Source organism: Denticeps clupeoides, chromosome 9 (genome assembly GCF_900700375.1).
Source record: "Denticeps clupeoides chromosome 9, fDenClu1.1, whole genome shotgun sequence".
Taxonomy (NCBI): Eukaryota; Metazoa; Chordata; class Actinopteri; order Clupeiformes; family Denticipitidae; genus Denticeps; species Denticeps clupeoides.
This window is the reverse complement of record NC_041715.1, coordinates 8,638,373-8,655,000: the sequence shown is the minus strand read 5'-3', so window position 1 is coordinate 8,655,000 and position 16,628 is coordinate 8,638,373. Positions and strand designations below refer to the sequence as shown.

The following is a 16,628-nucleotide window of genomic DNA, read 5'->3' as shown; positions in this document are numbered from 1 at the left end:
AATTGTCCATGCTCAGCTTTACTTAGTACTGAGTTTGAGTAAACTGGTCAGTGGCACCTGAGTGGTACCTTTGGCGGTTCAGGATTCGAACCTGCAACCTTGCTCAGCTTTACTTAGTACTGAGTTTGAGTAAACTGGTCAGTGGCACCTGAGTGGTACCTTTGGCGGTTCAGGATTCGAACCTGCAACCTTGCTCAGCTTTACTTAGTACTGAGTTTGAGTAAACTGGTCAGTGGCACCTGAGTGGTACCTTTGGCGGTTCAGGATTCGAACCTGCAACCTTGCTCAGCTTTACTTAGTAACGAGTTTGATTAAACCGGCCAGCCATGACGTCAGCTAGTGAATATCGTTGATTAGGCGTTTCCTTGGGGTCAAAAAGGTCAACTTTTTTTCTCACAGCCAAAAAAAGGGAGCCGCGCGGCGACGTCGACACTCTAACGCTGCTGAACGTTTCCGCAACGGAGTCTCAACGCAGCGTCCGCGTCCACGTTTTCTGGCCCTTTTCACCCCCACCCCCCCCTCCTGTGACGTGGGCGGGGTCGGCGCGCGCCCGCTTCAAAGCGCCGCGGAAAGTTGGAGAAGTTTCACGTGACGCGCGCGGATGCTGGGCGGGCTGGAGTCGGCCGGACGGACCTCGGCTTCCAGATACGCCGCCGCCGCCGCCGCCCTCCGACAGTCACCTCTTTCTTCCCCCTCTTCTTCTTCCTCCTCCTCCTCCTCTCCGTACACGAGCCGAGAAGAAGGAGCGCGCAGGGGAATGGAGGCGCGCGTCCGGGACGGGAGGATGTTCCTCGGCGAGGCGCTCTGCCTCTGCTACCTGTGGAGCTTCGCCGCCGGGTACAACTTGGACGTGGACGGTCCCCTCCAGTTCCGCGGACCGAACGGCTCTCTCTTCGGATACACGGTGCTGCTGCACCGGGCGCAGCAGCAAACATGGTCTGTACGCCAGGTTCATGGAAACGATATCTGTTTAGAGCAGAACTTATCGTAGCTTGTGTAATGTTTGCGTTTTCGGGTCGCCAAGTTGTCCTCAGAATAAACGTCTTGGCGACTTTTGACAAAGCGGCCCATTCATTAGTGGCGAGGCGCATGTGTGCATGCTAATGAATGCGTCCTCACGCACACTAATTATGCAAAATAAAGAGAGAGCAGGAAAGAAAAGGACTTTTGACGTGTGGCGTACCGACGCCCCATTCATTACTCTGCTGCTGCTGACCATGAGGACGAGGACGATGATGATGAGGATGATGATGATGTCTGCTCTGCCTCCAGGCTGCTGGTCGGGGCGCCGGTCGCAGATTCCAGCTTCAGCCGCGCAGCCAAGAAACCCGGGGCCGTATACAAATGCAGCGTTACGGACGGGAGACACTGCGAGCAGCTCCCTTTCGGTCGGTATCTCCCCCCTTTCCCCTCCTCCTTCACAGTCGAAGCCCTGTGCTGTAATCAAAAATACTGATTATCGACTAATGACCAATAGTCGGACTCACCTTCAGTCACATAGACATATTATGGACTAATACTTTCCCTCTGTATAACAAAACCATCAAATAACGCACGAGAGGCCAAAATATAGTGAGCAGAGCACAGGCCCCTACAAAGCGGCAAACCTCTCCGACTCTCAGCCACATACAGTACAGGCCAGGACACACCTTCTCATTCAACGTGTTTTCTTTATGTTCATGACCATTTACGTTGGTAGATTCTCACTGAAGGCATCAAAACTATGAATGAACACATGTGGAGTTACGTGCTTAACAAAAAGTGGAGACCTGACCTCCACAGTCACCGGACCTGAACCCAATCGAGATGGTTTGGGGTGAGCTGGACCGCAGAGTGAAGGCAAAGGGGCCAACAAGTGCTAAACACCTCTGGGAACTCCTTCAAGACTGTTGGAGAACCATTTCAGGTGACGACCTCTTGAAGCTCATCGAGAGAATGCCAAGAGTGTGCAAAGCAGTAATCAGAGCAAAGAAACTAGAATATAAAACATGTTTTCAGCTATTTCACCTTTTTTGTTAAGTACATAACTCCACATGTGTTCATTCATAGTTTTGATGCCTTCAGTGAGAATCTACCAACGTAAATGGTCATGAGAATAAAGAAAGCACATTGAATGAGAAGGTGTGTCCAAACTTTTGTCCTGTACTGTATGTCCATTCTGTGTTATGAAGCTGCATGTGATAATCCAGCGGTGATGAACCAGGTTCTTCCTCCACTCTAGTCTCCATAGAGTAGGACGGATGGACAGATGCCACGTGAAAATGGCCAGAGACTCAGAGAATTTTTTTATTAGCAAAGGTTAGACTGGAAAGCGTGGAGAAAAAAGAAGCATTTTGTGAGGGCGGAATTATTTGCAAGCGCCGGTTTGCTTTTCTCTGCTCTGGTCGGTGTGCTGGCTGCAGCTGGAGCCTCATGTTTGCGCCATGTCACAATGTCATGGTCACTTATCTGATTTATGGCAACCGCGAGGCCACGCCGAGGCCTTACGGAGACAACAGTGCGTTGTGTTTGTGTCGTAGGCCATCACAGTTGTGGGAAAACCTGCTACCCTGAAGACGACAACCAGTGGATGGGCGTGAGTCTGTCCCGGCGGCCTGACGGTGGTGACGTTGTGGTACGTGCCAGTCTGTACGCCAGTATTCTAGTATTCGCATCATATCGATTCCTACGTACGAACTCCAAACTGAAAACTCATTTGAACCGGTTTTGTGTGTGTGTGTGTGTGTGTGTGTGTGTCTCTGCAGGCATGTGGGCATCGCTGGAAGAACGTCTTCTACAGCAAGCAGGACAATCAAAACAAGTTGCCTCACGGCGTCTGCTACAAGTTCACGCCCGATCTGACCCAGTCGCGCGCGCTGACGCCATGCTACAGAGGTATTGCGGTATTTCGTGTTGCAACCGAACTGTGGACGCGCCAGTTCCGCGGAACGCGAGTGGCGCCGTTCTGATAGTTTGCAAGTATGCAGCCATGTGTTTCCTAACAGCGCAAAAAAATACTGTGTTCGTCCGATACTGGTATTAGTGTCCACGAGGGACGTGGACAAGTCGAAATTTTCACTTTATCTTTTGTCAGATCACCAGCGGAAGTTCGGTGAAGACTACGGTTCCTGCCAGGCAGGAATATCAAACTTCCAGACAAAGGTTATTGTTCTAACTGATTCTTTCAGTAGATTTAGAACAATTAAAAACATTTAAACAACGTACACTAGACCGTCTGTGTAGTAATACAGTAGTAAGCCAGTGCGTTGGCGAATTTTGGGATGTTTGCTACTGGTATATCTACATTGTGATTTCTTCAATTCCAAATATGAAATATGCAAGTAATGGCGCCGGTTTAATTCTGCTTTCGCGCCTACAGGACCTGATTATAATGGGAGCTCCCGGAACGTCATACTGGACCGGCTCGGTTCTGGTTTACAACACCTCAAGCAACGTGGTGGCAGCGTATCTGGATGATGACAGCACCGTTCAGTATGGCAGCTACCTCGGTGGGTTTTCTGTTCTGCAGCTACTGACTGCACCGCTCGTGGCTTTTTTCACATGCGCCACTCTTTTGACGGGGGTTATTTTGGCTGTTGAGAACAGGAAGCTGATTGTCAGGTGCAAAATCTTGCCTGGTGTTTTTCTTGCTCATATCTGCACATGTTGGCACATACATTGAGCAAGTGGGGGGGGGGGGGTAAAGATGTATGCAATAGAACAAAAACCCTCATAATGCGTTTTATATGTAAGGTTGGGTATACTTTGCTTTTAACTGAATTCCAATTTGCATTCCATAAAGGCAGAAAAAAGGTGTTTATTCTGAACGTTCAAAATGCATGGGAGTAAAATGCTGACGTGCATTCAGTGCTGTGCACCAGAAAACCAGAGGAGGAATGTTAGAGATGATGTATTTTAACAGTATGCGCAGTCTTTCTAGTCCTTCGGCGTCCTCTAAATAAAGCGGCTAATTCGTGTGAATTATTATGCTACATATGTATTTTGGCCTGTTTAAAGTGTTCTTCTGTTCAGTCTGAATATTTTATTGCAATTTATAATACACCTTAAAAAGGTGATAATTCTAATAATTGTTTAAATGTTCAAAATTTACCTGGGTAAAAGCGATAAAGCTGTAAACATAATGGCCACAGATGCACTTTCAGGCTGGGCGTTTGTAAAACATCCGTTAAAACATGCATATACCATGTTCGCACTTGGCACTTGGCTCCACTCTTGCAAGCTTGTGTTTTAAGCAAATAGTCTCTAGAGATTGATTCTAACTGAGAACCATTTCTTTCTTTTCCCAACCCTTCAGATATGTATTTTTCTTGTAACCCACCGAAATGTGTGCTTTGTCTCTGTTAGGATATGCAGTCAGTGCTGGACACTTTCTCCACCGTGAGAGCATGGAGATAGTGGGCGGGGCTCCCCAGCATGGGCAGACTGGTAGAGTAAGAGTTAAACTTCAAGTTCTTATCATCTGAAAAATATTATTTTCCACCCTCTTTTCTCCTGCTCTCGCACTCTGACTTTGCGAAACACAATGTCGTTGTTGATAGGCCTACTCATTTATGGCAGTAAATGGCAATTTGATTTAAGGCTTTGGCAAATTTGAAGAAGCTGGTCATTGTAGGACAGCACTGTTTGGTCACAGTATGGTCTTTCAGTTGCTTGAGACTGAAATTTTGTCCAACCGCGTGGAAGAGGAAGTCGGTGGTTATTATGAGCGTGGCTGCATGCAGCTTTACGCGCGTGCAGCCCGAGTATTTATGAGCGCAGCGAATGTTGGCTGCGCCTGATGGACTTAGCAAAGATCCGCGAGCTGTTTTTTCATTTGACTAACGACACGACCCCTCCTGTCCTGGGCGCAGGCGTACGTATTCAGCATGCAGGGGAACCTGCTGAGCATTATTAACACGGAACTAAAGGGCACTAAGGTGAGTGCTGTTGGTCGATGTAATTAAGGTAAAACATGACATTATCAAACATTATTCCTCACCTCAAACACACACTCTCCTCCCCACAGTTGGGATCCTACTACGGAGCCAGCGTCTGCGCCATTGACCTGAACTCGGATGGCCTGTCGGACCTGCTGGTCGGGGCTCCGATGTACAGCTCGGTGCGAGAGGAGGGCCGCGTGCACGTCTATATAAACCAGGGAAACGTAAGTGGATTTTTTTCATGATTACTCTTAGATTTCTCCACTCAGTGTCATAACATTCATTTCGTGGAACGCTGTGGCTCAGAAATCGTCTGAACTGGGCTCTTTAAAACATTTGTGGTTTTGCTTTTTACACGTTTACAGAAGAATGTGGCAAATGTGCATATACATTTAGTGAGATACCAAAAAAACGGTTCAAGCCACGGTCACGGGCACATTGGGCAGCACTCTCCCTGTAAATAATTAACAACATGCAAAGCAAAATGGCTTTTTTTTGGTAACTTGTGTCAGCAAATTAAGTTCTACTTGTGGCAAAAATCAGTATTATAATTTTACAGTGTTGTGTAATTTTCACAAAAAAGACAATGTTGTAAGTACATTATGAGTAAAATACTGAATTGACTTAAAGCCACAGTTCTCCGTATTCCCTGTGTACTTGCCCGTTATTTCAAAGTAGGTTTTTTACTAGCGATTAGCCACTCATCATGTAACATGCATGTGTCCCACAGGCAAATCTGACAGAGGCCAAATTTGTACTGGTGGGGAGAGACTCCTATGCTGCACGTTTTGGGGAAACCATCGCTAACCTCGGGGATATTGACAATGATGGATTTCCAGGTAATCATCTTTATGCAAATCTATTCTGAATAATATGATGATAGCGCAATTTAATATCTTTCATATGGCATCAACACCAGCGGCTGCATCAATGACCACCACCTTATCCTGATGCCGATGGCATTCCATCTTCAGTATCACTCTTCTATTATGACATCATTCTAGCGCATATAATACATGCACACGGGTAGAATTTCTACTTCTACATCCTGATCTAAATGTTTTTGAGTGACAGAGATATTACAATATTTTCTACTTATTTTTGTATGACATGATGCACAGCAGAGACACATGGGTAGCGGCAGTGTTTTGCCAAGTAATGGGTGCACATATCGGGATAAGAGAAGGCACCTGGCTGGCCAAGGGGAGCAGGCCGAGGTGGCAATAAAAGTCACAGTAAAGTCCATGCTTGGATGTGCCAGACGTATTCTGAAAAGGACGAGGTGTTTAGTACTTCTCAGCAACTTTGTTCATGACATCAGCGCCTACAGTTTTCCACGGTGTTGCTTGGCCCCCTGAGTCCCTGTAACCCCCCCGACTGTAAATGTGTTGCAGATGTGGCAGTCGGTGCTCCTCAGGAGGACGATCTGCAAGGAGCTATTTATATCTACAATGGGAGGAAGAATGGCATCACACGGACCTTCTCGCAAGTACGTCCCAGCTGGTGTTTGCGTGGCGTCTGCTGGCCCAGCAGATACGGGGGAGGAGGAGGTCAGGGCCTCCCTCCCCGGACCCCGGCTCTCCATCCTGTGACAATTGTCCCATTGTTTCTGTCCGCACTGTGGGATAGCTGGAGGGGCTTGTTGGCCGAATTGCTGCAATTTCCTGAGGCTGTTGGTTCCGTTCACTGTAGAGATTAAACTTTCAGAATTAGAAAAATTATCCTAACAATCATATTTCCTCATAAATGCACATAGATACATGCAGTTCACTTTTTTTTTTTTGCCATTATCTGACTTCCTGACTTCCTTGTCTTTCGTAGCGCATTACTGGAGCGGATCTGGGCAGTCCCCTAAAAATGTTTGGCCAGTCTGTGTCTGGGCTCATCGACATTGATGGAAATGGTTACCAAGGTAACGGTCACATTTTACACATAGCTGTCTGGGTCTTCCTTCTTTTAGAACTGTCCACTGAGTTGCCAGTCAGAGAAACATGTCTTATGTTTAACATACAGGTGTCACAATATAAAAGACCAATAATGGTCTGGTTTAGTGAGTACCTGATGATTGATGGAAAACCATTGATTCTATAGCCCCCTCATGGGACCTTTTTTCCCATGAGTCCACTTTGCACTTGTCTTGACCCTAATCATAGCAAGATAAACAGGATATTCTGCCGCCGGCTTGTGAGGTCCAGCCAGACATTGCCGTGTTGAGACTGTGTCCAAGTTTAACCACGGTCATGGAATGCAGTTCTTGAGAGGAAGGTGTCACGGCGGCAGTACAGGGCACGGTAGAAGGAAAACAAAGCAAAAGACAGGACAGGCACACACATGCAATGGCCCAACGAGGGCTAGACACAATAAGGCTGCATTTACATCAGGTGCACACAATAAGGAGATCGGGAAGATGACATTGACAACATAAAATTCCGGACTGGAACACGGAGCCGGGGCACCGCCCAGAGTCGGACCTTGACAGAATGGCAATGAAGGTTGATGCCTATGTCGCTTTAATCCCTAATCTTTCATTTTTTTGCAGATGTTGCAGTGGGTGCTTTCCTCTCTGACTCAGCCGTGGTGCTCAGGTAACTGCAGCCCTGGTACATGTAGCTCATTGGTAGAGTGCATGCTTTGCGTCTATGAGGTCCTGGGTTCAATCCCCGGCATCTCCATAGTCACAAGGGGCAGTGGCTCCTTTCATGGCTGCCCACTGATCACTGGTCAAAAGCAGAGGACACATTTCATTGTGTGCACCATGTGCATGTGCAATGACAATCACTTCACTTTCATATTAGTAACGACTGTACTTAGCAAAGCTGGAGCCCTTCAGTCAGTCTCTGTCCTTTGCAGGACGCGACCTGTAGTGAAGGTGGAGGCCTTCATGCTGCTGCCCGACAGGGTGAACCGCACCATACCTCAGTGCCGGGAGAACGGCCAACCCACGGTCTGCGTCAACGTCAGCGTGTGTTTCCGAGTGACGGGCCGTCCCATCGGCGGGCGCATTGGTAAAATTTGTTGTGACATGTAGCCTTGTCCTTCTTATCGTGATTGACTTAGACATGAGGATGGCAACTTCAACCGCCAAGTCCGCACCACACCTTTATCTGTACTGTACATGCCTGTGTTTTTCCGTTGGCCTAAACAGGGTGTACACTAGGCAAGAATCGTCAGATAAGACCACGTGATCCACGCACACTGGACAGTTTTGTTTGTGAACCCCATAGAACCTTCTTGATTTCTGCTTAAATATGACCTAAAATAGCCTTAAATATATTGATACATAGCTATATAGATGTTTTATTTTGCAAAGGTCTGGTCACATTCATGAAGACAAAATAACGAACTGAATGTGGGTAGCAAGACAAGACAATGGCCCTAAGCATACAAGTTGAACTACCAAAGATTGATGTAACATAAAGAGTGATGGGAATGTTTCGGATCGGGCGAGTCAAAGCCCTGACCTGAGTCCCGTTTGAGGGAGCCCACCAGCACCTCAGAGGTGAAGCTGTTCTGTACGCAGGAACGGGCTAAAAGGGCACCAGGCCAAAGTGCAAGACTGATCAACAGTTGCAGGAAACACCAGATACTGAAAGCAAAGGCATCGTTTTGATGTGCACACACAGATGTGTAATATTGCAAAAAGCATTCAATTTTTCTCATTAGTTTAATTGGGTTCTCCTTATCTACTTTTAGGATAATGTTTTAGGTCATGTTTATGCAGAAATATTCAACCGCAACTGTTAGCACACACTAGATAAGGATGTTGTATTACATCATAAATTACCATTTTGTTTCTGATCAATTCTTTTTCTGTTTACTGTTTCTGTTCGTTGTTCAGAAATGCGGTACAACCTCACAGCAGACGCGCACCACAAAGAAGCCTTTCCCCTTCGCTTCTATTTCCATGGTAACGGGACGTCTAACATCACCGTGGGCCGCGTCAAGACCAAACACAACGAGCTCACCTGTGAGACCCACCAGGCATTTATGAGGGTGAGTGTGTGTGTCCAGCATGCACAGAGCTGTTCTGAATTCAGGGGACCCCTGGCCCACGCACCAGCAGGAGTGGCCTTGTTTCTGAACGATGATAATGGTCCGGAAGAGCGATTGGAGTAGCAGGCACTGAAAGATGTTGGGTTTTGTAGATTTAGAAGTAAAAATTTTGATGCAAAAATAATAAATTGTTCATATATCACACAAGCATGTCACATCGTGCTGTTTACCTCAGTGCTTTTAAAACAACTGACCAATCAATGCCTTTGTTGGTTTGTGCCAAAAAGAATGCTTTTGTGAATAAAGAGTTCCTGTTTAGGGTCTATTCTGTGTCTTGTGTAGACACACCCTGAATGCGCATCAGCACAAACATATGAAAGGGTTAATGTTCCAGGTGTCTGAAGGGGACTCACAGGATCAGATCTGATTAGAGAACACATCTGATCAGGCTCATGTTATAGAGAATAATTAATGCCCCCCCCCTCTGTCTGCCTGGGCTGTTATAAATAGCCAGAGGCGGAGTTAGTGGCTATAAACCAGTGTGATTATCACACTGGCACCTGTACATTTGATGTATTTTTCAGTATTTTAATTAATGGTTGATTGGACTAATGAAGGGAATGTGCAGCAGATGTGATGGGAACCTTGTGTGTAGTTTTAGTTTTTAGAAATGTATATCTCTCACACACTCACATAAACACAGCATCCAAAATGTGGTGTTGCTTACCAAATGAATAAGATGCCTTTATCTTCACACATTTGACTTCACACATATCTTTCTGTTGTCCGGTGTGTTTGTCACATCAGGTTATATAGTATATGTGTTACATTACTGAATACATCCTGTATTGCTTCTCTTTTGTAGTATTTATTTTTGTGGACATGGTGTTTAGCATTCACTTAGTATTATAATGTAGTATTTTGTGGACAAGGTGTTTAGTATTCATGGTGCTGTCCCCACGTTTGGGTGTAAATCCTTCAGCAAAGGGCGCACGTCCCAGCTTTGACTTTGAGTTTGTGAGATCCAGCTGAGATCGGCCTCTACCGGTGGAATGAGCGGCTCTCGGGACGTCCGCGTGGCCGAGGTCCAGGTCCTTTAGACGGACGTCAGATCAGCGTGCCAGAGTCCAGCTCACTTGCCAGTTCCGTGGCCAAACTGAGCCCGGGAGAGTCGGCATGCAACCCTCGCCAGCTGAGCTTGGAATAAAAACGAGCCGTTTCTTACCCCACTTACCAGCCAGGGCTTCGTCTGTAATCAGGATGGAGGACGAGCAGGAGTTTTTTTTTTTTTTTCAACTAAACTGAACTGTTTTGTCATTTCTCTCTGTTACAGAAAGATGTCCGTGACATCTTCACCCCCATCTATTTTGAGGTGACCTATGAGCTTGGGGAGCACAGCACTGCAAGGTCAAGCTCGCGAACCCTGCCTGCCCTCAAGCCCATTCTGCAGCAGAGGGGAGAGAACAGCAACGTGGTGACCAATAAGGTGTGTCCTTCATTGTTCCAGTATTCCTCGCATGTCTGGTTCGGGCAAAAAAACAAAGAAATATGTTTCCTGACATCTGTTTTGTAGACGGAATTTGCTCGATACTGCGCCTGGGAGAACTGCTCGACTAACCTGCAAGTGTTCGCTCACTTGGTCTTACCGCAGTAAGTGCATATATTAGCACATTAATGGGAAAATTAATATTGATTCATTATTATATTTTACACCCTTCTTTTCTTTTTCTGGTATATTTCAATGTCAAAGCAAATAGTAGGTCAAAGGTCGAACGAAATGCTACCACTGCCCTTTTAAGCTTGCCTAATTAGGAGAAGTGTGTGTGTGTGTCTAGTGTGCATTTGCGAACAGATCCACTAATCCCCTAAACACAAGATAATTTATGGGCCTGCCTCCCACAACTCGGTAATAATACATGATTTGATTATTCATAAGGCAAGACTTTGCATCTGTGTGCATGTGCTCGTGTGTGTGTGTGTGTGTGTGTGTGTGAGAACTTGAGTCCTGTCACCCTCCCAGATGCACACCTGGTGCTCGTAGATGAGAAACATCAGGCGCGGGTCCTGGGCTCCACCAGCAGCCGTGTGAAACGCTCCCACCCCCGGCAGCCCAACTTATCCGGCCCCCCGGCATATGCTGCTGTTTTTTTTTTGTTTTTTTTTACAGCAATGTTTTTTTTTGGGGCTAATAAAGACCATCAGGCTGACAACATCTCTTCCTTAAAACGCCATCCAGCACAACACGCAGGGGGGTGGAAAGGGCCCGGTTCACATGACGGGCACCGCTTTCGAACTGGCACCATGCGCGGGGCTTGGTTGCTAGCGTAAGGCCAAAGGCGACCTCAGGACGTGCATAAATAAATGGGTGGCGCGGGTGTGAACGTTCTCACAATTCCAAACCGTATGTTGCTCTGCCAGGTCCTACAACAACATGCCGTACTTTGCACTCGGAAACGGAAAGACCATCATGCTGAACACAACGCTGGTCAACGCTGGAGACGACGCCTTCCTTCCCATGCTGCACCTCAGATTCCCCAGTAATTTGCACTACATTAAAGTGCTGGATGCAGTAAGTGGCTCATTACAGTCTTCCGAGAATAGCCCGGTAATTATTAACAATGTGAGCAAGACGGAGGCAAAACAGCTTTGCGGTGAGAGCGAGCTCACGAAAAAAAAAAAAAAATGGTTGAAGTCTTCTTGCTACTTAACACGTTTCTTGTCAACTGATAATTACCATTTCAGGAGGAGAAATATGTTAGCTGCGACATTACTGAAGAAAGCAAGTCGATTGTCGGGCTGGACTGCAGCGTGGGCAACTTGTACATCGGCCCTCACGCGAAGGTAAACGCACGGCCCGCTGCAGAGATGCGCACAATCGGGAAAATCTGCCCGTAGCCTATTTGACCGTGGCATCTCCAACGCAGGTGAACATCAGCTTCTTGCTGGACGTGAACCAGAACAGCAGCGCTGGGAATGTTAGCATCAGCATCAACGCTACAAGGTAAAGAGACCGCTGGGTCTGCAAAGTGACTTGTGTTTTGACGAAATGACTGATTCTGAAAGACATGTGGCTTCAGTGGGGTCATAATTTCAACACCGGAACAGATGACTCAGTGCTACTCGGTCATTTTTTTTGTTGGCTAGACAATTTTGCAATCTTTTTTTGAGGGAAAGAATGAGTCAGCATGGTTTACCACAGAGCTAGTTATGGTCATGTTTGATGGTTACTATGGCTTGTGTTAGGGTTGCCATGTCATTGCCATTTTTAGGTGGCTATTTACTGTCATGCAAATAATTCATTATTAAATAATAATTAATAATATTGTTTTAGAGTCAGTCTAATAACAGTAGAATTATAGCCATAAAAAGCAATTTTTTGCATTGCGTCCAGGAGTATATAAACAAAAAAAAAGCAAAAAAATGCATTTCAGCATATTGGATAGGTTAGTGGATCTGCCTGGGGTTTTGTGGATTTGTCACACCACAAATTTGACCAAAAGTGCACAGTGGAGACCTGTTTTTTGGCGTTGATATTACCCATGATGCTCCACTTGTAAAGTTAAATAGAAGAAGAATCGCAAAGAAAATATTAAACAAGCACCAGTCAAATATTGTGTGGTTAATAAAAACAGAATTGTTGATAAAGATTTTATCATTCTGTTTATAGAGAGAAACCGAAACAATTCTAAAAGCGAATCTTAAAATAAAATAATCTCAATTGTGTAATTATGCAACAAGCGTAGTTTTTCAAATTGCTTGTTCCCATTCTTTTATTATTTTTAATAAATATGTCTATTTTTATTTTTTCAGTGACAGTTTTGAACAAAGTGACCTCCTAAATGACAACTTTGTCACCGTGTCACTACCCCTGAGATATGCTGTTGATTTCAGTGTCCACGGGTAAGAAACCATTTCAACCAGTGTTCAGTAACCACTTACGCTGTAACTCGATGCAAAAATCTATTTTATTCATGAAAATATTTGGGGGGGGGGGAATTAGCTCAGTATTTTTGTACATCAGAATCCATGAGCAATAATTATCTTTGTGTGCAATGTCATATATATAAAAATTTGCTCCTGTGTTATCCCTGTGTTCTGACTCGGGGTAAATATGAGCTGAAATGTTTCTGAATATAAACTGTTTTATAAATAATTGTTTGTATGCTAGCTTTTAGTCTTTGGGGTTTTTTTGCATAGAAATGTGTGTGTGTATATTTAATTTACATAAACGCTTAAATTTTTTGCTCTTTACCTGCAGTTATGTATCTCCAACATCCTTTGTGTTTGGTGACCCAGATCTCATACCCATTGACTGCTATGCTGAGAAGTTTAATTACACATATAAGGTACAAACACTCACCATCACGTGATGTTTGTTGAATTTGGTCACATGTAACGCTTTCACCATGACCAACAGGTTGTAAATACGGGTCTGAGCAAAGCTCTCAGTGCCCAGGTGGAAATTCTCTTCCCGCAGACTGTTGCTCCGCATACGTACAGATTACTCAGGGTGGCAGGAGTGCAGGTAGGTTTTAAATGCAGTTATAGACGGAGTTTCATGAATGAGACTTGCAGTTTTCTAAGCTCTTTTTTTAAACCCTAGACCTCGCATGGTGAGTGCTTTGTTGGAAATGAGAGCCGGTGGACCGATGACGAATGCGAAGTACCCGAATCAAGTTTTCTGTCTGAGCTTTTCTTTTTCTTCTCAAAACGAAGCAAGCGAGAAATGGTGAGTGTTCAACGACTAACAAACATTAACTAATTTACCTGGGACAGGTCCTGTTCTTGTGGTAACACTAACAAAGGAAGTTCTCCTCCAGTTCTGCTCCCCTGGGGACAGCCTGTGCCTGCCTGTGAGGTGTGCCTTCGGAGACCTGGATGTTGGAAAGGAGGTCACCCTTCAAGTGGAGGTGGAACTGAATCCTATGGTTCTCCAGCTCTTACCGGTGAGCGACCATGTCTTGACCCCTTCGGAGGTGCCGGCAGATTGTTTGCCAGTTACTGAGGAATTCTGTTTAATGTCTTTCAGGGGAGACACAGCTTGATGCTTATGGAGAGCTTAATCTCAATCACCTCGCCACGGCCTGACGCCAACGTTATCCTGCTGCAGGACCACATCTCCGCTTCGGTATGTGACCTCTGGACGGTAGGAATGGCAGGCTTGCATCGGCAGGATAACACTGACCGCTCTCTTTTCACCCACTCAAACCCTGTAGGTGGCATTAGAGGCTTACTTCGACCAGAAGCCACACCCGTACATGGGGTTGTGCATTATTGTTGGCAGTCTGATTTTTGGGCTGATCATTCTGTCCCTGCTCATCCTGGTTTTGTGGAAGGTGAGTGGAATTTCTTTTTTTACAATTACTTCATATTACAGAATAGATGTCATGCTGCAATATACACTACCAGTGAAACGTTTGGCATACCGACTCATTTATGGGTCTTTGTTTTTTTTATATTGTAAATTGAAGATGCAGGACTATTAACACATGAGGTTATGTAATAAACAAAAAAAACAGGGCAAAATGTTTGAATATTTGAGACAAAAGCAAGAGCTTTTGCTGTGATGACGGCTTCTCTCCACCACCTTAAATCAGGATGATTTTCCAACATTATTGAAGGTTTATGCTGAACAATTTCTTATCATTCACTCATGCTAATGAGCATCTCATGAAGCGACTTTTGATGATGACAATAGCGAACAAAGCCGCCATGAAGGTTAAAAGAGGCGACTCTGAAAAAGCAGATTCATCAAATATACTTCACTTCCTCCTTAACCGTCACAGAGTAGGCGCGTCACAACGTTTGACTGGTAGTGTACATCAATATTTTTCATCTTGGCTTTGACTGACTGTTCAGAGCAGTGCTGGGTGCAATATCCTAAACACTATATGTTCATCTAACTGCATCACCAGACAGTAGAACCTATTTACATTACATTTTAATCATATGATTATATGATTTAGATTTTTTCAAATTAGTACTATGTGCTGAGAGTGCGGCTTGTTTGCTAGTGTAAGGTAAAATGCATCTACAGGATTTACATATACAAACAGAAACAGGATCTTTAATGATGGTGTGCAGGAGAGAAGTCAATCATTTTATAAAAAATATCATCGGCTGACGGAAATAATTACACACCAACAAAAAAAGGTAGCTAGCTTCTCCTCTGTGGGATAGAGATAACTAGCAAGCAGTAGATCCCGGGGAGACCTTTTACCTTACACTAAAGCAAAGTGCATCAACACGGCTACACCAGAAGTTGTGATTCAAGATTTGATGCAAACATTTCTTTTTTTTTTTGTGACAGGCTGGATTCTTTAAAAGGGAGCTGAAGAAAAAGCAGGAGGAGGAACGCAGAGACAGCTGGGACTACGTTTCGAAGAGGAACAGTGTGATATAATCAAGCAACAAAATGCGACGCCACAGACAGAGCTGGAAAACGCATCCGGAACGCCTTTCAAAACATAAGGGAAAGCTGGCTTGGACTATGGCTAGAGACATAGAGCCAAGGAGAACACTGATAATGACCAGTAAACGGTAAAATGACGGTGTCAAAACATGCACGAGACCTTTTTATCTCCTAATTGAGTCCTGGCAAATGAAAAAAGAAGATTGCTGTCAGCAGGAAGAAGAAGAAAATTCCAAATGCACTTTAGCATTGCAGTGGGCGAGTTGGACTGAACTCTTGCATACAGCCTCCAAATACAGAGTGGGCCGTCCGAGCCGAAGACCCACATCTGTGGCTGCTGTTGGGGGCCGAATGCGCCGCTGAGTCACAACGAGAAGAAACACTGGGGCCGCGCCGCCCTGCGCCGGTTCCCACGTGCATCGTGAAAGGTGTGAACCGCGCCCCCCCCCTCCCCCCTCGTGCCGAAGTTAAGAACCCACAAGCGAGAAGCGACTCTCGTTTCCTATTGCCACGCCCGCATTGCGGGCCTCTCCGCCCTTCTCGGTTCCCCCAAAAGGAAAAAAAGAAAAGAAATGTTTAAAAAAAAACAAAAAAAAACGGCGCAAGCGTCCGCGCGCAACGGCTAACATTTCCGCCGCGCTTCTAGTGTGAGAGAAAGCGAGCAAGACGAGTTCGAGTTCGAGTCCCTTCCCGCCGCAGAGCTCAGCATCTCCAGGGAGGAACGCCGTAATCTGCATGCAGCTGCGCCGGTGGAGGGACCCAGATCAGGAAAGCCCACCGAGGGTTGGGGGAGGTTGAGCTTTTAAGACACCGGAGTGCATTTTAATACCATGTTGACAGGACGAGAGGAAAAAATAAAATGCCGTCAGTATTTTTCAATTCAGGGAGCTACACATGAAAGCACATTTTTATTACAATTTTCTTTCATTTTTTTGAAAGTTTTTGGTGCATAATTCTGTTAAACGAATGTGTAAACAGTGTTAACATATTTGCTTTGGTTTTTGCATTTGTCATGCACTGGAATGTGTTGTCTTTTGCTTTTTATATAAAAAGTTGTCTATTTAAAAAAAGGAAGAAAACAGTCGTGTGTTTGGTTTTAAATCCTGACGTCTCGGAATGCCTTTCAGATACTGAGTGTGTTCGTATGAGGGGATGCGTGTGTGTGTGTGTGTGTGTGTGTGTGTGCATTTCTAAATGCAGCTGCACTTAACAGGAGACTCCTCTGCCTCCTCCACCGTCTCTCCGTACAGAGTCAAAAGCTCGGGGTGAACTCTGTAATAACGTAAAAACAAACACAGAGACCT

General features: G+C 45.4%; 2 protein-coding genes across 4 annotated transcripts in view; one reads left to right on the top strand and one right to left on the bottom strand.

Annotated features, from left to right (window-relative positions):
- The first annotated feature begins 530 nt into the window (after positions 1–530).
- Positions 531–16,371, top strand: itga4 (integrin alpha 4). Of its 2 annotated transcripts, XM_028992196.1 has the most exons (28): positions 534–936; positions 1,273–1,388; positions 2,520–2,614; positions 2,745–2,874; positions 3,074–3,141; positions 3,359–3,488; positions 4,345–4,430; positions 4,851–4,916; positions 5,006–5,143; positions 5,650–5,758; positions 6,314–6,408; positions 6,741–6,831; positions 7,459–7,504; positions 7,770–7,924; positions 8,758–8,912; positions 10,246–10,398; positions 10,486–10,562; positions 11,331–11,481; positions 11,655–11,753; positions 11,837–11,913; positions 12,723–12,812; positions 13,171–13,258; positions 13,330–13,437; positions 13,516–13,641; positions 13,733–13,858; positions 13,942–14,040; positions 14,129–14,248; positions 15,223–16,366. In XM_028992196.1, the coding sequence occupies exons 1-28, from the start codon at positions 602–604 to the stop codon at positions 15,313–15,315; spliced, it is 3,222 nt and encodes a 1,073-aa protein (XP_028848029.1). In that variant the 5' UTR covers positions 534–601; the 3' UTR covers positions 15,316–16,366. The 2 variants fall into 2 exon arrangements, with proteins under 2 accessions (XP_028848028.1, XP_028848029.1); XM_028992195.1 differs by having other exon boundaries at positions 531–936; positions 13,942–14,248; positions 15,223–16,371.
- The window catches only part of cerkl (CERK like autophagy regulator), a 38,165-nt gene continuing 36,496 nt past the window's right edge, over positions 14,960–16,628 (bottom strand). The window contains exon 13 of one of the 2 annotated variants that reach the window (XM_028992198.1): positions 14,960–16,596. In XM_028992198.1, coding sequence (XP_028848031.1) covers positions 16,515–16,596 — 82 coding nt within the window. In that variant the 3' untranslated portion in view covers positions 14,960–16,514. The remainder of the gene's footprint in view (positions 16,597–16,628) is intronic. The other variant, XM_028992199.1, reaches the window with a different exon arrangement.

Bases quoted from the DNA above. Each gene is read 5' to 3' on its own strand.
- itga4 (XM_028992195.1), top strand. From the start codon at position 602: ATGCTGGGCGGGCTGGAGTCGGCCGGACGGACCTCGGCTTCCAGATAC. The intron at 2,615-2,744 runs GTACGTGCCAGT...GTGTCTCTGCAG, and splicing joins CTGACGGTGGTGACGTTGTG to GCATGTGGGCATCGCTGGAA. The intron at 6,409-6,740 runs GTACGTCCCAGC...TGTCTTTCGTAG, and splicing joins TCACACGGACCTTCTCGCAA to CGCATTACTGGAGCGGATCT.